This window comes from Microtus oregoni, unplaced genomic scaffold, assembly GCF_018167655.1.
Source record: "Microtus oregoni isolate MIOR12 unplaced genomic scaffold, Mior012 000077F_ref0000221, whole genome shotgun sequence".
NCBI lineage: Eukaryota > Metazoa > Chordata > Mammalia > Rodentia > Cricetidae > Microtus > Microtus oregoni.
Window position 1 is genome coordinate 4,114,846 of NW_024544029.1, and position 23,030 is coordinate 4,137,875.

General features: G+C 42.8%; 1 protein-coding gene across 2 annotated transcripts; it reads right to left on the reverse strand.

Annotated features, from left to right (window-relative positions):
- Positions 1 to 2,121: 2,121 nt before the first annotated feature.
- Positions 2,122 to 9,480, reverse strand: Asb8 (ankyrin repeat and SOCS box containing 8). 2 transcript variants are annotated; one of them, XM_041642734.1, is made up of 4 exons: positions 9,338 to 9,480; positions 7,292 to 7,451; positions 5,658 to 5,762; positions 2,122 to 3,928 (listed from the first exon to the last, which is right to left on the reverse strand). In XM_041642734.1, exons 2-4 carry the CDS (start codon positions 7,418 to 7,420, stop codon positions 3,296 to 3,298), a joined length of 867 nt encoding a protein of 288 aa, XP_041498668.1. In that variant the 5' UTR covers positions 7,421 to 7,451; positions 9,338 to 9,480; the 3' UTR covers positions 2,122 to 3,295. The 2 variants fall into 2 exon arrangements, with proteins under 2 accessions (XP_041498668.1, XP_041498666.1); XM_041642732.1 differs by having other exon boundaries at positions 7,292 to 7,455; positions 9,338 to 9,477.
- Between the last annotated feature and the right edge of the window lie 13,550 nt (positions 9,481 to 23,030).

Below are 23,030 nucleotides of genomic sequence, written 5' to 3' on the forward strand. Positions count from 1 at the left end.
AGTAGGTGTCTGGCTGTCTGCTACTTTACATCTTTATAACAGTTCTAAATAGCTATCGCCAGAGTCTTAAGTTGAAGCAGCCAAATGCTCTTTGACATTCTTGAAAGGCCAGAGAAATAACATTAAACACCAAGTGCTGTGTTAGGCATTCTACATGTTACCGTGGAATCCCCAAAACAGCACGTTATGGGGGGAGTGCTGACAACCCTCTCCAGAGATGAGGACAGAGTGATTAAGTAATGTCTCTTAGGTTTCAGAGCCTAACAAAACTGGGAGTCAAACTGATCTTTAAAAAAAATTTTTAGCCAGGTGTGGTGGCGCGTGCTTTTAATCCCAGCACTCAGGGGGCAGAGGCAGGTGGATCTGAGTTTGAGGTCAGCTTAGTCTACTTAGAGAGTTCCAGGATAGCCAGAGCTACATAATTAGACCGTTTCAAAATAAAATAGTTTAGATTTATTTTTACTTTATTTGTAATGTGTATGAGTGTTTTGTCTGTGTGTGCACCACATACATGCCTGACATCCACAGAGGTCAGGTGAGGGTGTCAGACCCCCTGAACTGGAATTCCAGATGGTTCTGAACTGTGTGGGCGCTGGGAACAGAACCCGATCCTCTGCAACAAGTGCTGTTCAGCTGCTGAGCCATCTTCCCAGCCCCGGTTATACAGGTCTCAAAGCCTGTCTGCTCCTCACTGTGCTAATCAAATCCAAAAAACCGTTGAGACCATGAAAAGGAAGTGGATGGAGAGCGAGCGCAGGCACACTGGGGCACAAGTGCCAGCCGCCACTCGTTTAGAGGCTCCCTTCACCAGTGTTAATGCTAGGACTTGCTCTTTGAGAAAACGATGAAAAGAGAAAAAGACAGGTGGGAAATTAATCACAGAAGAAAAATGGCACTCCATAGAGAGCAGTATTTTAGGATCATAGGAAGATCTGAAAACAAATGTAGTAAGCAGAGATCACTTACAAAGAAAAACAGCCTACACTCCATCTTCCCGAAGTTAGACAGGCGAAACTGTGTTGAATGGGATGGATGCATCACTAGTCACCAACTGTGATTATGGAGTGACGGAGAAACAGGTAACACACTTGACAAAATGCTTTCCCTTTCCCAAATATCACAGGTGTCAGCGATGAGAAATGGAATGGCAGGCCTAGCTGAACAGAATAAGCCTGGCTGCCTTTAAGGACACTGATGCCTAGTTCCGTACTGAACTAACCAGTCTTGGTGGGTGGAGTCTGGGCTTTAGCCTTTCATTTCCCTGTACGACCTTTAATAATTGTGAGGTTTGAGGCCTCCAGGCCTCCTGTGTACAATAGTGGATCATCTCATTCCTGGTTACACCTAGCAGCCTCTAAGAACAGCCCTTCCTCGAGAAATCCTAAGCAGCACGGAGTAAAATCTTGGCCTTAGTGTTTTTAAAGCTTTTTTGGAACCTTAATGTGTAGCATTTTCCTTTTTATAAGATGTATTGTATTAATGTGTTTGCCTACATGAGTCTAAGTGCACAATTTGTATATAGGATCCTATAGAGATCAGATCCTGTCCCACCCCATCCCGCAGAAGTGGAGTTACAGATGGTTGTGAGCCACCATGTAGGAGCTGACGCCCAGTCTTCCACAGCTGAGCCATCTGGCTAATCTCTTTTTAGTGGTGCTGGTCACTGAACCTAGGGCCTTGAGCATGGTCATCACCTGTGTTATCACTGAGTTACACCCTGCAGCTAAGGTTAAGAATAAAAGCAGAAATTTCAGCCAGGAGGTGGAGGCGCACACCTTCAATCCCAGCACTAGAGATGCAGAGGCAGGCAACTCTCTGTGAGTTCAAGGCCAGCCTAGTCTACAAGAGCTAGTTCCAGGACAACTAGGGCTGTTACACAGAAAAACTCTTATCTCGAAAAACCAAAAAAAAAAAAAAGAATAAAAGCAGAAATTTCAAATTTGGGGGTAAAGGGATACATTACAGAAGCAGGAGCTTTAAAACTGCCTCGCTTTCCTGCATGCCCAAACCCAGAACCCCTTGCTGGGGGGAGATGGAAAGGTACACAGAAGAGTGACACAATTTCTTATAAATGGGCCGAAGAGGAAGCAGAGAAAAGAAGAAACAGTGGAAGCTGCCAAATTTGCTTTTGGATTTATTTATTCTTTTTTCAAATGGGCAAACCCCGGCAACAGTGAAGGACAAAAGCAGGCATACTTTTTAGAGTTAGCTGTGCCAGATGGCCCTATTCATTTGGGTGTAGTGACAGCCAGCTTTTTAAAAAGTGCTTTCCAAACTTGCATACAGATAACTTAAGGTCAGTATCAACTTCATCTAGTTTAAGAACATGAAAAGGAAAAATAGTGTTCACTGAAACAGGTCCTTTTTGGGTAGGCAGTCCAACTCCAAAGAAGCCCTTTCACATTCTGTCCCCAGCTCCACTTTCCCTACCATTTTCTATAGCTCAATAAAAAGCAAAAGTTCCACGAGGGTAGAAAGAAACCGTCTTCAAACTCTTAGGGAATGAAGCTCTATGGAGAAGGCAGTGCCCCACCTTGCCTTGCTAAAGAACCATGTTCATCTAAGGTGCAGGAAAACTCATGCTCGGCCCCTTAGTGTAGAGGAGTTTCAGGGAGAGCCACAATAGACAATGGTCTGGCAAGCTTAGGACTGCTGAGACTGTATGTCTTCTTGTGGGGAGCAGCAAGATACTTCTGTGAAATTACACTGCTGGATGACTAGCCCTTGGGCAAACTATAGAAAAAGGTGAAAAAGGTTATTTCTTTTGGTGAGGAGAAAGGAGCCAGTCCCCTCTGAATGCCCAATTCTGATTCTACACCCTGTCTGAAGTTCAAGTATTCATCCTTTGAACATAATTTTTGTTCACTGGAATTGTGATTTTACTTGAACTTTAGATCAACTAAAAATGTTTAGGAGAAATTCATTTACAATGCTTATCCATGGCTCTAAAGGAAATCCATATACTCTGAGTACTTTATATCTTCCTAGGCAAATGTAGTTATACTGTTGACTCCAAAGTGTTCTACAGGGACTGGGGAAGACCTTTTGCAGGGTTCACTATCAAAAGGCAAGTAAGCAATAAGACAGTCAACAGAAATGCAGGGAGTTTCTCATTTTTGGTTTGGTTTGGGGAGGGGAGATGGTGCACACATTACTGCTGTGATGTGCTGCCTCAAAAATCTATAAACCACACAGCAGGAACAAGTTCTGTTCTGTGTTCCATGACAAAGGATAGTAGTGTAAAGAAAACCTCACCCAGAGTTGTCTGCACGATGGCAGACATGTCTCCTCCAGGCTATTCTAAGAGTAACAAGTATTCCTTCAAAGAAGCTGGCAGTGGAAGACCCTTCACCGCATTGGGCAGGTATTGGAAACCCAGGCTATGGCGTACAGCATAGCGGGCAAGAGTCTTAAGAGTTCCTGGTGCTGAGCACAACAGAGTCAGTTTTTCACACAGCTGCTGGTCTTTGGTCACTTCTCTTGGCATGGTGCCATTTTTCCTTAACTCAAAGTGTCCAACAGCTCTATGAAGAAGCTCGAAGCAGGAGTCTTCTTTCTCTGCTCCAAGTCCTCTGACCAGCAGAGCCACCAAGCGGGAGATGGGTGTCTGGCCTTTTAAATTGATGACTCTGACCTCAGCGCCATAATCAAGAAGGATGCTGACACTCTCAAGATTTCCCTTCATGGCAGCCCAGCTGAGTGGTGTGTCATTGTTGTAATCCAAGGCATTGACAGAGGCCCCACTCTCTAGGAGAGCCCGCACACAGTCAGCATTGTTCTTAAAGGCTGCCCAGTGAAGCGGGGTATCTCTGTTGCCATCCAGTGCATTGGGGTTTGCACCATATTCCAAGAGGACCTCCACACAAGCCTCATCTTTCTCTGCAGCATAGTGGAGGGCTGTTCGGTTGTAACCATCCAAGGCATTGACCTACAGAAAGGAAGGAAGTATTTTACAGTGGACTGGTTACTGGGAAGAATAAAAAATGAGTCTGGCAAAGAATCCTGCATGGATTTGCCCACTACCTTTGTCATGCAATGCTCTCACCAATAAGAGAATATGCAATTCTCCAGGAGTCTTGGTGGTCAAGATTAGAACACATATATGGGGAACAATAGGAACTGTCAAAGTACAGCCAACTATCATACTAACTGGCCGGCAGGACTGCAGTGTTCACTTCTTTACTCTATTAGTCTCTGTCATACTAGGGAAGGAAGAGGGAAAAGATGAAGTCCAAGTCTTTAATACTGCTCTGAGAGAAATTCTGGATTATTTAATACTAATACTTTCTCTATCCTGTGATTAATGGAAACCAGAAAGAAAAATAATGAAGTCAAAACTCTGTCCTCTTTGTTGTGTTCTTTTTAACCCTTGTGTGGAGGAAGAGCACAAACTTTCAGTGCTGAAATGGCAGGTGCCTCACTGGGTCAATCATTCCCTCAAATTCCTAATCTACAGATGACTTAAGATCTCTTCCACACGATACTGTGCACTATAGCCAAAGCAAACCATTTAATGGAGCTGACAGTTTTGTTTGTTAAGCCTCGCTTTCCCTTTGGTCACTGGTATTAATTACTCAGGGTATAACCGGCTTTTCACCTCAGGGTCATTTACATTACAAAAAGATTTAACCACAAGATTACAGACTAACTAGTGCTGCAGAGAATAGCATGGCCATATGGAGATGTTACGGTGGGACTTGCTTCTTCTGCTTACTGTCCAGCGTGTTTGGAATGGCACACTTGCTTGATGATGGCTTGTTTGATTCAAATTAGCACTCAGCATACACCACCGTCAAGACTGCTCACCAACAGACAAAGCTGCTAGATTAATTTGTCATGTACTTACTCAGCAACTGCTACAAGCCAGCAATCCATACACTTTGCAATTTTACAACATACCTTTTTTATAGATGGGGAAATTGAAGCAAAGGGAGGGATTAAGGAATCTGTTCAAGGCCATACAACTGGAAGCACTTGTGCTGGAAGTGGAACCCAGGAAATTGGTTCCAAAGTCCTTTCAGGGAGGAGAGGTGGTCAGCTTCAGAGTCTTATTATATATTCAAGCTGGCCTCCAACTCAGTCCTCTGACTCATCCCTCCCAGTGCTGGGATACAGGTGAACACATACCATCGTGCCTGGCTCAGAGTCTATTCTTTTAAGTCATTCTTTATATTACATTGCTTAATGCCAATACCAAGAGTCTACTTTCAAAAATTAATTTTTTATTTTTATATTAAGATACATTACAAAGAAAATAATCTCCAGAATTTCACAAGTCCAAGAGTATCTTACATGGCTTAGGATTAGGTGGAGTTGAGAAGCCACTGTACTTATGGTAACTGGACAGTCCACAGGAGAAGAGTCAATGGAAAAGAAATATGAACAACCCCAGGAGGTAGGCAGGGAAGGAAAGAGAAACAAAACTCCTTGGAACCATGGATAGTTTAAGGGAAGGAAAAAAGAAAGGCAAAGGGATAAAACTCTTAGAACCATCTTATGATTCTATGACTTATGATCATACCTTGCCTTAGTAACAGATATGCCAATGTCACCACGAATTACAAAATAAGCTGGAAGGTGCAAAAGGAAATTCTAAAAAAGATGAAGGTCAATTTTTCAAAACTCATCAAACTGAAAGTATTGACAATGTCACTCACCTCTGCTCCCTTTTCCAGGAGTAACTCCACACAGTCAGCATCAGAAACCATGCAGGCACAGTGCAGGGGCTTCAGTGTGCCATGGGTGCAGTTCACGTCTGCTCCCTATGGGAAGGAATTCAGAAGCCACAGAAGGGACTGATGGAGAGGGGACTCCTAAGCCTGAATACACTTTAACTACAAGTACCTATTAGTTCTCGTAATGAATTCCGTACTCAAACCAAGGGAATATTAAAGAGGAAGAAAAGGAAACCATTTCCCCAGATCAAGTTTCTCCACAACACAGTCTGCCAAAATGGCTGCCCGGACACTTCTGAGGACAGGGCCTTACACGTGTAAAACCTGTGGGAAAGCTGGCCCAGCTCCCCACGTTCTACGCTCACTGTGCTCTGCAAGTTATGAGAATAACTCAGACTGAGGCCAGAACTATCAGGTTCTTTTTGCGATTCAACAAATGCCCCTCACTAACTACAGGCCATCTTAATGTTGTGTTTATAAACTCTTCACGGTGGCCTGAGCCTCGCATTACTCCTGATCTGCTAAAGAAGGCTCACTGAAGCAGGAGTGACTCAGCAGCAGAGCTGGAATGAGAACAGACTCCCACCGCACCGCGCTGAGAACAAGCTGTGGCACTCCTCCCTCCCTCAGGTGCGCACCTTTGACCCGAACCCACATGGTTACTTTCTAAAACTGACTGGAACCCACATGGTTATACTTTCTAAAACTGACTGGAACCCACATGGTTACACTTTCTAAAACTGACTGGAACCCACATGGTTACACTTTCTAAAACTGACTGGAACCCACATGGTTATACTTTCTAAAACATGGTTACATTTTCTAAAACATTACTTGGTAGCTTCTCTTCAAAGGGGGAAGGGCACCAAAGTCCTCTAGGGTACTAGTCCTTTAGCAGAATCACTGACAGCAGAGCTTAGAGATCAGAGAAAGTACTTCCTTTCTTTTAAAAAAGTAAGACGTACTGTTAATTATGCCGTGTGTGTGTGTGTGTGTGTGTGTGTGTGTGTGTGTGTGTCCTTGTGTGATTTTCTACATGTGCATGTGTCCAAGAGGTCAGAAGAGGGCATCAGAATGGTTACAGGTGGTTGTGAGCTGCCTGGCAGGTGCACTCTCTCCATCACTGGGCCACCTCTCTAGTCTCTCATTTTCTTAATCTGCAATTACTATCCTCTTCAGGGGGCAGTGTCTGCTGTGGCGCTAAAACTGAAAGCTGTCGTACCAAGCAGGAAAGTGAAATCTCTCCTGAAATCACCATCAGCCAGTTTTGAAGCAAACCTCCAAGGAAACTGCCCACCCCCATAAAACATGGACAGAAGACTGACCTCACGGCTTTCACATATGTGCGTGTACCACACCCTGGCAGGTTAAAAAATGAAACCAAAAACATGTGAGTCGGGTTATCTAGAATATATTTTATGAAGAAAGCCATCAGGGACATAAAGGAGGACGAAGCAAGAGTTAGGGAGAACATATTTTAATGATCATGCTAAACACTGATGAACATGGAGGATGTGCTCAAATCAAGGTTGCAACTGGAAAACCTATGAGGATTTAGCAGAAATTCTAACACTTCCCCGTTCAAAGGTCCGCTCTATCAAGAATGGCCCACTCACCCCTCTAATGAGGTCCTCTACGTTGTCATGTGGGAAGGAGCGGATGGCAGCGATTGTTCGGATCAGGCGTTCTGAGAGGGAGTATTTGCTCTGAATGCTCTGCATAATATACCACATACTGGAACTCATCAGGGCTAACAGTGCGTCCACATGCTCCGGACTGCCTGAAACAAACATGTTTATAATATACCACACGCTGGAACTCATCAAGGCTCAGAGTGCGTCCACATGCTCCGGACTGCCTGAAACAAACATGTTTATAATATACCACATACTGGAACTCATCAAGGCTCAGAGTGCGTCCACATGCTCCGGACTGCCTGAAACAGACGCGTTTATAATATACCACATACTGGAACTCATCAAGGCTCAGAGTGCGCCCACATGCTCCAGACTACCTGAAACAAACACGTTTTAGGTATACACGATATTGCTGAGTATACCTGTCCTCAGGGTTAAGCATTTTCTGAGGGCTTTCCCACTATAAAAACAGATGTCAAGGAGCTCAGTGACCAATCAATACCTCCTCCTGCAATACTAAGGCAGATTATAATAGTTGCTAGGATGTTAAATAAACCTGGATACTCTCTGATGACCAGCTGTGTTTTTATTGACTATTAACCCCTCAAGAGTTAAGGTAATGGAAGGCTTTTAAATTAGTGTCTGGCACATCAAAGTCTTCAACATACATTTGTTAAACCAATATTTGACTTGACTTCACACCAGGTCGGTCCAGCACTCAGGATCCACTCACTAAACCTCTGGGTCAGGAACGTTGCTGTCAAGGTGTGACCCAGAAGCAAAAGCTTTGACTTTGGAACGTAATAATTTTTGTAATTATATATGCAATTACTGATAGCATGAATATGAAAAATGTTTTCAGCAATTTTGTAATACACATTTTCTTTTGTGGTGGGATATCCCTTTATACATTGTATAATATAGTATAAACTTTACTAGTTTCTTTCTACTAATCAGTAGCCATTTATATTTGTCTCTGGGTGTACACGGCTGTGGGTATGGCTTGGTAGTAAAGTGGCTTCTCCTTAGAATTTGGCAAATCCTTTTTTTTTTCAGTTCCTAGCACTCAAACACTAGGGCCTCCCTCCCGTCTTCAGACCATCAACTATCTGTATCTTGCACTTTGTAAGCATGGAGGGGAGCTGCCACAAAGGTGGGCTTGAGTCCGTGTTCCAAAAATGGTGTGGACGGAGGGGACAAAACCCAGGCTAAAGCGGAAGCCTGGACTGAAGTGATTCTGTTAAATTTCTGGGACAAGGTTAAGCAGATGACATGAAACCCAGCGCTCATTTCACGGGTGTTCCTGGATTCCAGGGTAAGAACTCTAATCTAGAGCATGGCAGGTGTTCACCTCCTGCTACTATGAAGCTCCAGGTGAAACAGTGACTTCGAGTTTGGACAGCATTCGCAGACAGGACGGGGCAAGATAATCAGTGTCTCGACCGCCCCTTGCAGGCAGCAAACCCTGCAGTTTGACCCTTGACCCTTCGAGGGTTCTTTCCTCAGCTGGGGCTCACGCGCCCCACGCCCTGTTTGTTTGCTTGTTTTTTCCCCTATGGAATGCACAGTAAACACCATTTCTTTCTTTCGTCTTTTTTTTTTTTTTTTTTTTTTTTTTTTTTTTTTTTTTTTAAAGACAACAGACCCAAGAGCTCCTGCTCTGGTCAGGCCTGGGCCTGGCTGCGGGGACCGTGGATCTGGACGGGGGCACCCAACCCCACGACACCTGCCACCTGCTGCTGGAGGCTCGCGGACGCCGGGCCTGGAGGAGCTCAGGGACCGGGACAAGGGCACGAAATGCCAGGACTGCGGCGTCCCTGGCGGCGGGGACCCCCTGGAGCCTCAGCCTGCAGCTCCGCGGGGCGGACACCGACCTATCCCCGCCCCCACCACCCGCAAAGGCAGGGGACGGCGGTGCCGTCCGGAGGCCCGCAGGCCGGGCAGGCGGCTAGGGACGTTACTGGTTGCGGAGCTCCCGGCTGGAGACCTGGCTTCACGCCGTCCCACACCCACGGCCACACTCACCGAACCGCGGGGCAGAGCTCGGTCCGGGAGGCCGCTGTCAAGGCGTGACCCGGAAGCAGAAGCTGCCCGCAGCTGCCCAGGGTTTTCAGAGCTGACCACCGCGTTGCGAAGGTGCCTGCGCGCTGGCCAATGTGAGAAAGCGGAGCGCGCCTGCGCAGACTCTCGAAGCCAGAGGTTTTCCAAGGGAGCCGGTTGCTTTTCTCCTGTTGCTGTCTAAAAGCAATGGACGTGGGCGCAATCTCTAGCTCGTCCCCAGCCGAAAACCGTCCTGTACACCTCACCCCCACAATATTCTCTCCTTAGCACCATCCACTCCAAACTGGCGTGCAAGCTTCACATAACTGACCTAGTGAGGGGCTGGTGACTGCCTCTCTCCTCTTGATTAAGCTAGGTTGTTTGAACCACTGCTCTCTCTGAGAACTCACTCCACAGCAAAAGCAGGTTTCCATCTGTATCCAGCAGAGAGGATAGGGTCAAAGGATCTAGCAAGACAAAGTACTATAACCTGGAGGGTGGTGTCCACCTCCCTTTGGAGGTCCTGGGGCGCCGACAGCTCTGGTTCAATGCCATGCACCAAGCAGAGTTGTGGATGACTGAAGGCTAGGACATTGGTTCTGAAAATGATCTGTTATTTCACTGTTTCTCTGAGTGTTAACTTTCTCAATGTTGGCTGTAATGGCACTTAAAAAAAAATCCTATTTCTAGAAATTTCGTTTTTACGTGATTCCAAAGCAAAAAAGTCTTGCTTCCAAAATGATTGCTCTGTTGCCCAAATTCAAGCAGCTATATGGCTACAAAACAGAACCTGGGAGCATTTTGTTACAAAATTGCCAAGTCTACAGTGTCGGTTTCTGTGGGCGTATTCCCACTGGGCTACACCCAGTCCGGCTCCAGAGTGCTAGCACCTAGCCTTAGGTTCCATTTTTGCTTCTGCTGGTGCCTCCTTCTAAAGGAAGGTAAGGACATCAACGATTCTCATTTTCAAATTTTAATATGACTTTTGTTATAAACTATTCAAACATACAGGAAAAACTAGAAAGAATAGTAACATGAAATCATTATAGCCACCACCCATTTGTAAACATTAATAGTTTGTCACATTTAAAATCTAATTTTGTTTTTCTCTTGTTCATTTTTCAAGATTTAGGTTGGTTTTGATTTTCTTTTCTTTTCTTTTTCCAGACAAACTACTTAAAAATGTCTGTAATTCCTGCTGCTTTGGAGAATTTTTTTTTTTCTGAGAAGATTGGATTATTTGTCTTGATGGTACCCTTCCCCCTCCCCCGACTCATTCCCTAAATTTATTGACTGGTAAATACTAAAGACTATAAATTACGAGGAAAAAAAGTCAGCATTTTGCCACTAGGTGTTAATGTCTACCCTCCGTTATTTTGAAGTGTCTTGGAGACTGGCAGCACAACATAGGTTAAGTTTTAGATCCTCCCATTCCCAGAATGCTTACTGAGCTCTTACTTCTTACAGGCTCAGCTTTTCAGGGGGCAGAGATGAAGTACGGTTCCTTTTGATGAAGGTTTGTAAGACAAATGTGATCATTGTTGATTGCAGTTAAGAACCATCACATCTACAATAGTCAATGTTGAAGAAACATTCTGTTCCAAAGGAAACCCTAGGGACTATAGGAAGCAGAGAGACCTGTGAAGAATTTTATAGGGAAAAAAATTGTGCTGTTGAGTCTCCTTTATCTGCACACCTAAATACTTCTTTCTCCTCAGGCATAAAAATGAACTTTTTTGGCACTGGGGAGTTTGAAAAGTGTTCCCTGTTGATGTAATGTCAAGAACTATATCAACAGTTTTGCCTGTAAGTGAAATATTGCAAGCTGTCCCATGTTGGACACCATATAAGTCATATAGGCACCCAACGTGGGTACGGCTCTCACAAAGGCAGCTCCTGACAGTGAAAGAAGGCTGTGGCTGTAAAGAATGGATTTATTGGTATGTCCTTACACCAAATGTGGGCCACATAGAAGACAGACAACACAGAGTTGCCTACTGCCTAAAGGGTTTTCTAGAGGCATGGAGGACCAAGACAGTCTGAAGTGAGAGACAGACAAAGGAATCCTAAAATCCATAGTTTGTTGTAGCCCACCACTTCCATGTCTCTCTAGGCCAAAAGCTTTTGCTTAAGAGGGCTCTGATGATGGGAATCTCCAAAGAACTGTCAAATGCCTCCTATAGGGGGAAAAAGTCAGTTTCTACCATGTTTGATACAGTGCTGGCCTTCCAAAGAGCAGCTCCTGGATTCAGGTGTCTTGCCTCCTTCCACTTTTACACAAGCTGGTAGAATAGCAGTGGGCTAATGGGGAGGGGAGCTTTGGTGGTGTGTGAGGAGAAAGCTGGCAGCTACCAGCCATGGGCCCTACTTGGGGGAAAGGAGAGAGCAGTCTTGGACTGACAATACCTTAGGATGAAGATTTGAGAATCTAACATTTTGTAATGGAAACATTCTAATTGCTGAGTAAACTCATCTAGACTGTGTTTTTTAATTTTAAAAGACTGTTTTGCAAAAGACTATCAATTAGTAAAGAATGAACCAAAAAGTAAAATTTCCACTCAGGAACCAAGGAAGATAACAATCTAACACCTAGGTAAAACATTTGAAAAGATGGTAAGAGCCTGAAGAACAAAGCTGTGATTTGACCATACCCATGATTTGTGTATTCCACATCTGAATTTCATCCTAGCTACTTATCGCATGTAGTTATTTCTGTTCTTGGTAGATGAATAGAAGAAATTCATGGGTTTTTGGTGTGTGTATGTGTGTGTGTGTGTGTGTGTGTGTGTGTGTGTGTGTTCTGTGTTTCCCATAAGACCACAGGTCATTTCCCCCTCTGTTCCTTCCAGTTCTGCCCTTAGGAAGGGCCCGGTAGGTGGTGTTAATTGGCAGACAGTTTAACCAGTGTTTCTATTTTCAGAGCCAAGTGTAAACTTGAGCTGGAAATTTGATGATGCTGTTATGGTTGCAGCCACTGCTGCTAGCAGCCATCAACATGGATTAGTGTCCAGACCAAGTAGAGGCCACAGGGGTGAACCAGGTTTCAGATCTGATGTCCTACCTTTAAGCCATGTGAGCATTTCCTGTTAGGAGTCAACTGTCTGTCTTCTCTTATTGGCTCCAAATATTTTCCTGGCTTTAAGCAGATCCTGTGGAGTGACAGGAAGCTGGAGGAGAGAAGAGGAGTTCTGCCTTGCTAGCTCCTAAGTGGTAGCAGGACACCTTTCACGGCAGCTCTCTGGGCTCTGACTCCTACCTCAGACCTCTTTCTCACATGTCTAAAGCTGATGGAGTGTTCTTCCTAGATAAAGGTGTCTCAAACGCAGGGAGGGACTTTCCTAAATATTCTATCACCAGAAGAGTAAAAGCCAAAGGGAAATTTGAGATACTCTTAAACTTGAAGGAGAGAAGAGAAGGGTCAAAAGCAGTAGGAGACAGTGAAAAATGAGAATCCACCATGTAATTCACTATCTAGTTGGGGAAAAAATAACTTTCTCCCACTAACACAAGAGTATATTTTACCTTTCTCTGAACTTATATAGTGTTTAGGGTTATCATTTAATGTAATTCTTTATATTTAGAAACAATATAACACTGTGTGAGCATAGTAGGAACCAACATTCTAATTCTGAGCAAGCTACAATCCGTATCTCAGCCTCAGTTCACAAAACCTAGACCGTGTTTGTGAAGAGCAATTTTCTATGCTACATGAAGCATTGTGAACTATTATCTGTGCCATCTTGATATTAGCTTGCTTTTGTTTAGAGAGATTACCAAATGCTTTGTCCTTTTGGTTCCACTAAGGATGAGACAAATTTTCTATGTTTATTCCTTCTGCATAGCAGAGTCCCAGGACACAGTAGGTATGCTGGCTACTACTTTATATCGACTTTTTATAAGCTTCATCTGAGAGGAAGAAACCTCAGCTAAGAAAATGCCTCTACAAGATCAGGCTGTAGACAAGCCTGTAGGGCATTGAGGTGTGGTTTCATGCCTGGGCTGGGGGTCCTGGGCGCTATAAGAAAGCAAACCCCCAAATAAAAACTTCCAATGCTGGAAACGGTTACATCTAATTGAGTTGTTGGCCTAAGGGGCTCCATGGAAACCCCCAAATAACTCAGGCTATAGCCGAGGCTATTGGTTGTTCTCTACAAACTGATGGCAACTCCATATTGCTGAAGACAACACCCACATAACTCAGTGATCATGGAGAAGCCAGCTGGTGCCTACTTAGGGCCTTCACCCCTGCTGAGTAATTCATGGTGCTCTGTCTGTTACCAAAGGAGAAAGGTAAACACCAACCCAGCTACAAACCCTTGCTCTCCAATGGTGACCTGCCTGCAAGACATGCTGTAGAGTAGAACAGTTTGTGGGGGTGACTAACTACTATCTAATTGGATTTAAGACCCCATTCCATGAGATGGAACCGATGTCCCACGTGTCCAGATGGCTAAGAACCTGAGGCTAGATACAACATGGACCTAGGGGGGAAAAAACAAATACTATTGTTCTGTTAAAGGAACAAAGCAATAAAACGACTCCTAAGGGCATTCTGCCATCCACAGATCACTGTTGCTGCCATTATCAGAGAATCTTCCTCCTACGGTAGAGGAGAACAAATGCAGAGACCCACAACTGGACAAGGTGCAGAGAATGAGAGACACTCAGTCCTAACTGGGATGCCTCCATCAAATCCCTCCCCTCAGGGCTCAGAGAACTCTGAAAGAGAAGGCAGAAAGGCTGTAAGAGCCAAGAGAGATGGAACACACTAAGGAATCAAGGCCATCTGCACACAATATGTTGGATGCGGCTACGAACTCACGGAGACTGGCAGCATGCGCAAATCCTACACATCTCTAAGCCAGATGGGCTCCCAGGGGAAGCAGACATCTCAAGTTTATAAATCACTTGCAAATGATAAATTGGGGTCTCATTGGGTCTATAAATAATGCTTAGGGTAGGCCCATGTCCAGTGGCAGATGGCCAACACTAACAAATCTCAATGTTATTTTAGGAGGTTTTTTGGTCAGACAATGTTTTGTCTAGGCATATATTTTTTGTTTTGTTTTGTTTTTTGAGACAGGGTTTCTCTGTGGTTTTGGAGCCTGTCCTGGATCTAGCTTTTGTAGACCAGGCTGGTCTCGAACTCACAGAGATTCGCCTGCCTCTGCCTCCCAAGTGCTGGGATTAAAGACGTGCGCCACCACCGCCCGGCTAGGCATATATTTTTTAACCTTATAAATATTTTGCTTTACATTATGATTTCCAGTCTTGTTATTATGAGTTTTCTTTGTGTGTGTGTGTGTGTGTGTGTTAGCATCTGTATTTGTTTCTTTTTTTTAAATATTTATTTATTTATTATGTATACAATATTCTGTCTGTGTATATGCCTGCAGGCCAGAAGAGGGCACCAGACCTCATTACAGATAGTTGTGAGCCACCATGTGGTTGCCAGGAATTGAACTCAGAACCTTTGGAAGAGCAGGCAATGCTCTTAACCACTGAGCCACATCTCCAGCCCCCTGTATGTGTTTCTTATACCTTTTCTTTGGCATCATTTTTTTTTCTTTTTGTTCTATTCAAGTTTCTTTTTGGTGTTTACATTAATTTATTTATTTACTGTTATTATTTATTATTATATATCTTAGTTTGTATTCTAAGAGAGAGAAAGGATGTGGATTTGGGTAAATGGGGGAGGATCTGGGAGGAGTTGGGGGAGGGAAAACCTTAATCAGAATATATGGTATGAAAAAATGTATTTTCAAGAAAAAAGTTAAGCACGTGTTTACCATATAGACACATAAACGCACACACACAGACTTTGGAAGCCATGAGGTACAGTAAGCCAGTAAGCAACATTCCTTTATGGCCTCTGTATCTGGTCCTGCCTCCAGGTTCCTGCCTGGTTTGAGTTCCTGCCCTGGCTTCCCTCTCTGGACTGTGACTCAGGATATGTAAGTCAAACAAACCTTTTCCTTTCGCAGGCTGCTTCTGGCTGTGGTGTTTCTTCACAGCCATAGTAGCCCTAAGGTCATAGGTGTGCATCAGAAGCAAGGTAAAGTGTACTCCTGAAAAGTGACCCCCCAAAGGCAGGGACAGAAGGAAGTCTTCTCTGATCTGAGAAAGAAAGAGGCTCAGGGATGAGCTCAGAGAAAAACCGAGAGGAAGGTTTGAGAGCTAGAATAAAGAGAAGGAAAGTTCGGAGAAGACAGGGCAGCTTTGGGGTGAGTAACTTACTCGGCAGGAGCAGAGCAGTTCGTGTGTGGCTTGAGTAGTTCCCAGGATGCCTTGGGATTAAACAAGGGGTCTTTCAGAAACAGCCTGAGACAGGCGCCCTCTCAGCATTCAAATGCTGCTCCACCCCTTTGGCTTTCCTTTTCATTTTCTCCAGGGCTCAGGGAAATTAATGCATCATTTGGGTTTTTAGGTGAAAACTGCCTCACGTCTATATTTTCATATTTTTTTGTTCTATAGAATCCCACTATTTTCCACTACCAGAAATAATTTTAAAATGTTTAGATCTCCTAGAGAAAGAATGCTTGAAGGATTTTGAAAGAGAATTACAGTAAAGCACAATTAACATTAATGATAATACTGAAATAACATATAGATGTACATAAGCGTTGCAAACAAACACTGAAATGGATAAATTCTTGCAGGGAAGTTTTGCTTTTTGTTTAAATTGCTTATGGGAGGGAAACAGCAGAGACTTGAAATGCCCACTTGCCTGGTACCACTGAACGGTCTAGACCAGTGATTCTCAACCTTCCTGATGCTGCAACACTTTAGTGTGGTTGCTCATGTTGTGATGGACCCCTCCCCACCATAAAGTTATTTTGTTGCTAGTTCATAACTCTAACTCTAATTTTGCTATTATGAATTGTAATGCAAATATCTGTGTTTTCTGATGGTTTTAGGCAAGCCCTGGGAAGGGGTCGTGGCCCACAGGTTGAGAACCTCTGGCATGGGGTGTCTTAGAAAGGAAGCAAACAGATTGTCTGGAATCGGTTCTAGGGGCTTGAGAAGTGAACGAGGTTCTGTCTCAGTTTTCTGTTCAGTGCAGTTCATGCCGATTCTGATAGAAATAAGTCTCCCCCTGCAGGGCAAAGAGAGCATTTGTCCTTTCAGGCTGCTTTCCCAGAGTTCAGTAATTAGTGCATTCCTTGACTTGCTGACTACTTGGTTTTTTGATGGATTCATTTGTTTGTCCTTCCATCCATTCAACCGATACATATTAAATGCTATTACTATGACTGTTAACTAGAGAGATACTGAAGATACCACCAAGAACAAGATAAACACAACTCCTGACTCCAGGGACATTACAGTTCCATGTGAAAAATAAATATTACCAAAATCATTCAAATACCTAAATAATCACAATAGTGATATTCTCCATAAAGAAAAGGTGTAATAACTAAATGCATCTTTTTAAGATGCATGTACTGAGATTTTAGCCTCTAGGATGATAGTATGAGGGGATGAGACCTCTGGAAAGTGATTGCTCACGAATGTGGCTAATGTCCTTACAAAAGAGAGCCAGAGAGATCCTTCTTCCTTCGGTAAGATTAAAGTGAAGGAATGATGACGTACGAGAAAGTAGCTCTCACCACACATGAATCAGCATCTTGATCTTGAACTTCAGATGTCCATGAGTGTGAGGAGTAAACTGGTTATTTATCAATGTCCCAGCACTTGCCAGGCAGTTGTGGCACATGCCTTTAGTTCCCAGCACTGAATCTCTGTGAGTTCGAGGCCAGCCTGGTCTATAGAACAAGATAGGCTCCATAGCTACTGAGAAACCCTGTCTCAAAAATCAAAACAACAACAAAATGGCCCAGCACATTGTATTTTGTTACACTGCATGGTGGATTAAGACAGAAAATTGAAGAGTAATAGGACCATTCAATGAAGAATGGGAGGTCAAGCCAGTTTCCCTAGTGCAGATCTAGAAGAGGGGCAGGAAAAACAGGTTAAAGGTGAGAAAGGTGAAGGAGAGATGCTGAAGCAAACGAAGCACCAGAGAGTGCCAAGCCTTGGAGAGGCAAGGAGCCTAGGAAGCTAGCAGGAGAGAATGAGGCCAGAATGGGAAGCTGAGGACACAAACTGAGGCTAAGAACAATGGGGGGACTCCAGAACAAGTGGAGTGTTGGGTGACATGTTGGGGCTTCTAAATTGTGTCTCTAGAAAACGGGGGCCCTGTACCACACTTTTTCTTTTGGGCAACCAACCAGCTCCCATATCACGACATGGGAGACTTCTTAATAGTTTTGAATTCTCAGCCTAGCTTGGCTCTTTTCTGGCTAGCTCTTTTATCTTAAATTAACCTGTCTCTCTTTATCTACTCTTTGCTTCGGGGCTTTTTACCTTTCCTCCTTCTGTATAACTTGCTTTCACTGCTTCTTGTGTCTAGTTGGCTGACTGCCTGGCTGGCCCTGGGCATCTCCCTCTCTTCTCATTCTTTCTTCTCCTTTTTCTTCTCCTGTGTATTTTTTTCTGTCTGCCAGCCCCGACTTTATTTTCTCTGCCTAGTGGCTGTTCTGCTTTTTATAAATCAATCAGGCAAGGTGAAACAGCAACACATCTTTTCATAATTAAACAAATGTAACAAATCTTTGTCCAGTAAAAATAATATTCCACAACAGAACCCACTACTACATTTTACACAAGTAAATCACTATGCCTGCATTTTTAAAGGGTCACCCTGTCTTTCTGAGAAATAATTTTACACAGGGGCAGGGTAAGGATCAAAGAATTGAAAACAGGAGTCTAAGTGATCTAGGCAAAAATGATGGGAGTGGAAGGTGGCTGCCACAGAGATGTGTGAAAATTTGATATAATTTAATGTCAGAATTAGTAGGGGTTGTAAGCTTAAGGTGGATGATGATGTGGGATGTCCTTCTGTATATGTGCTGTTTTATTGGTTTATGAATAAAGCGGTTTTGGCCAATGACTTAGTAGAGTAAAGCCAAGTGGGAAATCTGAACAGAAATATATAGAGAGAGTAGGCAGTCAGAGAGACGCTATGTAGCTGCCAAGGAGACAGACACTGGAACCTTACCAGTAGGTCACAGCCTAGTGGCAATGCATAGATGAATAGAAATGGGTTAATTTAAGATATAAGAGCTAGGTAGGAATGTGCTAAGCTATTGGCCAAAACAGCTTTACTCATCAACCAGTAAAAGCAACACATATGCAGAAGGACATCCCACAACAGGTAAGAGCCGAACATAGCTCTTTCTTCCCCTGACTCCCAGACCCCTGGGTGCTCACGCATGAATTAAGGAGCCACTTAAAAAGCTATGACAGGGGAAAGATGAGTTGAGACCATCTTGATAGGCCAAAACAGTCTGTTTCAAGGTAGACTTATCAACTACTTATTGAGGCTCCTACTACATGTCAAACACAATCCTTGGCATCAACAATTCAGAAACGAAGGTGGCCTGGGAGTCTTATCAAGATACATGCCCACTGGAAGCTGTTGTGTGGTTAATGTCTTAATTAATGAGACAGAGTTGCGTGAGAATGAACACTGTTTGATTACACCCAGGGAAGGGCATGGCACCACTTGGGGTTTCAGTGAAGACCTTTTGAGGGGATAATAAATGAGAAAAGTTTTGAAAAATTACAAGAACCGATTAAGAAAAGTGGGAGATTTTTCTCCTCCCCCAGGAAAAAGCAAAATCAACATCCTTTAAGAGCTAAATAGAGTTCTGTCATAGTGTGTGCGTGTGTGTGCACGTATGTGTTTTCAAAACAGGGTCTCACTATGTATCTGTGGCTGTCCTGGAACTCAATATGTGGTGTGGAAGGTCCTTCTGTCTCTGTGTTACTTTTGCTGGTTAATGAATAAAGAAACTGCCTTGGCCTGTTGATAGGGCAGAACTTAGGTAGGTGGGGAAAACTGGACTAAATGCTGGGAGAAGGAAGGTGGAGGGAGAGAAGCCATGGAGCCTCTGGAGACAAATGCTCGGAATTTTACCCGGTAAACCACAGCCTCATGGCAGTACACAGATTAATAGAAATGGGTTAAATTAATATGTAAGAGTTAGCTAATAGGAAGCTAGAGCTAATGGGCCAAGCAGTGATTTAATTAATACAGTTTCTGTGTGATTATTTCAGTTCTGGGTGACCAGGATGAACAAGCGGCCCTCCCTGCAACAAATAATATGTAGACCAAGCTGGTCTGTAACTCACACAGATCTGCCTGCCTCTGCTTCTCAATTGCTGGGACTAAAAGCGGGTGCTACTATGCCTAGCTGAGTTCTGTCACCTTAATGAAGTGACTGAAAATACAGTATAGTATACATGGTATAAAAATTTTTCTTAAAAGTTACCAAAGTGGTTGAAAATGGAGCTGCAAAACCTTTTTATCCCAAACCCATTTCAAAGCAAAGAAATGGAAAATTTTAACATTTCCAATTAAATATAAATATTACATTACCACTAAAATACAAAATAATACAAGAGAGAAAACTACAGAGAAAGCAAAAAAGCTAAATATTAGGAAATAAAATCAAAGCACAAAATATAATTGTTTCAGGAATGAAAAGATAGGTCAATGTTAGGAAGTTCATTAATATAATTATTATATATAAAAAGCCTTGCTATTTATCTCCACAGATGAATAAGCATTTGAAAACTTCAGAATGTGTTTCTACTAAGATGATCTTCAAAAGAAGATTAAAGGCATTTGCTCATAACATCACAATTCATTTCGCTTGCTGTATCTTACTGTAACCATGTGGAAATGCAAAAGGCTCTTCTAAGCTCTAAAGGAAGACAAATGTGCCAACCTTCTGTGTGACACTTCACACACTTTGGAGGGGCTTGCTGTGGATTTGTTTGCTTGTTGGAGACAAGGTCCTTGCTGTGTACTTCTAGCTGGCCTGGAACATGCTGTATGGACCAGGAGGGTCTCACACTCGGATCAGCCCACTTGCTTTTACTAGGATTACAAGTGCACACCACCACACTTGCCACTTGCTCAAAACTGTGTTTTTACAGAAGAGATCAATTGGACTTGTAAGAATTTGATTGGATGATATATCTAGAAAGGGACAAAAACAAAACAAAACAAAAACCAAAAAAAAAAAAAAAACCCAGTGAAAAAGTGCTGCAAAAGACAAGATGGCCCAGAGCAGAAGTAATTATGAAAGTCATAAACGGGGTCAACAGGCTTCTTGTACAAGGAAGGTCCAGTTAGAAGATAATGTGGGAGTGGGCATCAGAATACAATTTTCCAAAGAAGCTACAATTACAAAATCCCTAGATACAATGTTAAAAAAATGTGCAAAATCTATGAATAAATGTTTTTAATGTTCTCTGCAGATATCACGGTGGACATAAATAAATAAAGCACACACATGATGTTAATAAAAATAGATTCTAACTCCAAATAGATTTCTGGAAATTGTATTTGATTTTCATCTTGATTTTTAGTTACATAAATTAACTCTTAAGGTCACATAAGAAAATAAATGGGAATATTCAGAAAAACACTGGGGGGAAAAAGCAATGAGAAGGGGCCTGGCTTGCCAAAAATATGCTAAGTCATCATAATTAAGCTGTTATATGATGTGGGATTCCCCTCTGTAAACTATGAATATGTTTTATTACCATTGGTTAATAAATAAAGCTGTTCTGGCCAATGGCTTAGCAGAGCAAAACCAAGCGGGAAATTTGAACAGAGATATAGAGAGAAAGTAGGTAGAGTCAAGGAGACGCCATGTAGCTGCCAAAGAAGGACCTGGAACCTTACCAATAGGCCACAGCTTCGTGGTGATACACAGATTGATAGAAATGGGTTAATATAAGATGTAAGATCTAGCTAGGAATATGCTAGAGTCATTGGCCAAACAATGTTGTAATTACATGGTTTCTGCGGGATTATCTGGGTCTGAGCAGCCAGGAAACTAAAGAGCAGTCTCCGGTTACAGGTATAGAATTGGTTCATATGGACAGATACACTGGCAGAGTAAAAAAAAAAAAAAGGTTCAGATATCAATCAAAAAATGTACAAATTTACTATTCAATAAAGATAAAGAACATGAAAAACTTAAACAATAAATTCTTTTTGGATGTCTCAGTCCATTGGGGACATCAGAGTAAAGATCCATGATCTGTGAGAGGCAAGGAGGAAATCTGGTTCGACATGAATCAGTAGCCAGTGTTGGTTCAAACTTTTAGAGTCTGACCACAAGGAGATTATTGTGAGCATGTTTAAGTACAGTACAATGTGGAAAAACTTTCCTGGTTTAACAATCCCCTGTGCACAGGAGGATAATTACACCTTCTTGCCTGATGATGGGGTAGGATGCCTGTGTTATCTATCTTAAGAGCCTGGGGGAGGATCTGGTGTTCTCTCAGTCACACAAGTAAGTGAGTGGTCACCAGGGCTTTGGTCCTGGTTGTGGAAGCTTGGGGGAGCCCCTGGCCATATAGATAATGTAAAAGGTCACTCAGACTATTGGGTATCTCTGGTCCTGACTGTGGGCATGTGGGGGAACCCCTGGTCCCTGTTTTTTGGGGGGCTTGATATGGCCTGGTCCATCAGATTGCACAGATCACCAGGCTCTTAGCCACCTCCATTCCCAGCCATCTGGGTGGAAAAACAGGTTATACATCTTTTTCTTTAAAAGCAACCAACTGTGTTTCCAGTCCTGGTTTCCCTAGGACTATCTGTGAGCCCATGGACCTCTGTGCTCCCAACAACTTTCCTGGGGAGTGGGGGAAGGTAAAGTAGAATCCATTATTATGTGCAAACTAAAACCCACCTCAGTCAGTTAAAACAGTGTCACAAGAATGCAAGTCCTCCATTCTTTCAAGAAAATGGGACTAGATCTCTGTAATTGATCCACAGGGGTAGTGAGTAAAGCAATTCCATAACTTTAAGTCCAAAATCAATAGAAGACTGCTAAGTTCTATGACATAATTTTGCAATGTGTATGACCTGAGTAATGTTAACAAGGCCAAAGGGTAAATGGTCCATTGAGCGTAGTATTTGCACCAGACGCCACAGGGAAAAGGTAATTTCTCTAATGCCCAGGGAGCTCCTGGAAACAGACAAACAAATGCAGTTGAAAAATTAACTAAGACACAAATAATTTTAAAAGTCATGTAATTGACCTTTAAAATAGTCAAAAATTCATGCAATTTGATTTTAAAGTATTAAAACATACTCAATTCATTCAAAACAGAAAGTAGAATTATATTGCTTTGACATATCATTTCTTTTAGTGTTGCCAAAACTAGTGTTGCCAGTAACATAGTTATAACTATATATATGTATATATATGTATATGTATATATATATATGTATATATATATATATATATATATATATATATATATATATATATGGTTACTGGTGAGAATTACAAATGATAAAGCTCCCAAGCAGGGGTTTCTGGTACTGTGCCACAGAATTACTAGTGAATGGCCTCATCCCTTAACCCAGCAATCGCATATTCCAGAGATCTCTGCTGAAAGTCTATACTGAAAACGTATCTGTGCAAAATTGAAAAAATGTACATGCAGACAGTTCTTGTGGCCTTTTTTAAGGGCAAAGTTTCTAAACAGCTCAGATAACTATCAACCATGGAGGAGCCGAGTAGGTAAACAAAGTCTGGCATATATCGGGATACTGTGGAGCCATGCTGCTAAGAGGACGATTGCC

What these genes read in the sequence shown, in the direction of transcription:
- Asb8 (XM_041642734.1), bottom strand. Translation starts at nt 7,420, where the DNA reads ATGAGTTCCAGTATGTGGTATATTATGCAGAGCATTCAGAGCAAATAC. An exon ending in TAGAGGACCTCATTAGAGGG is followed by an intron (nt 5,763 to 7,291) that starts GTGAGTGGGCCA and finishes TCCTTCCCATAG; the next exon opens with GGAGCAGACGTGAACTGCAC. An exon ending in TCCTGGAAAAGGGAGCAGAG is followed by an intron (nt 3,929 to 5,657) that starts GTGAGTGACATT and finishes TCCTTTCTGTAG; the next exon opens with GTCAATGCCTTGGATGGTTA.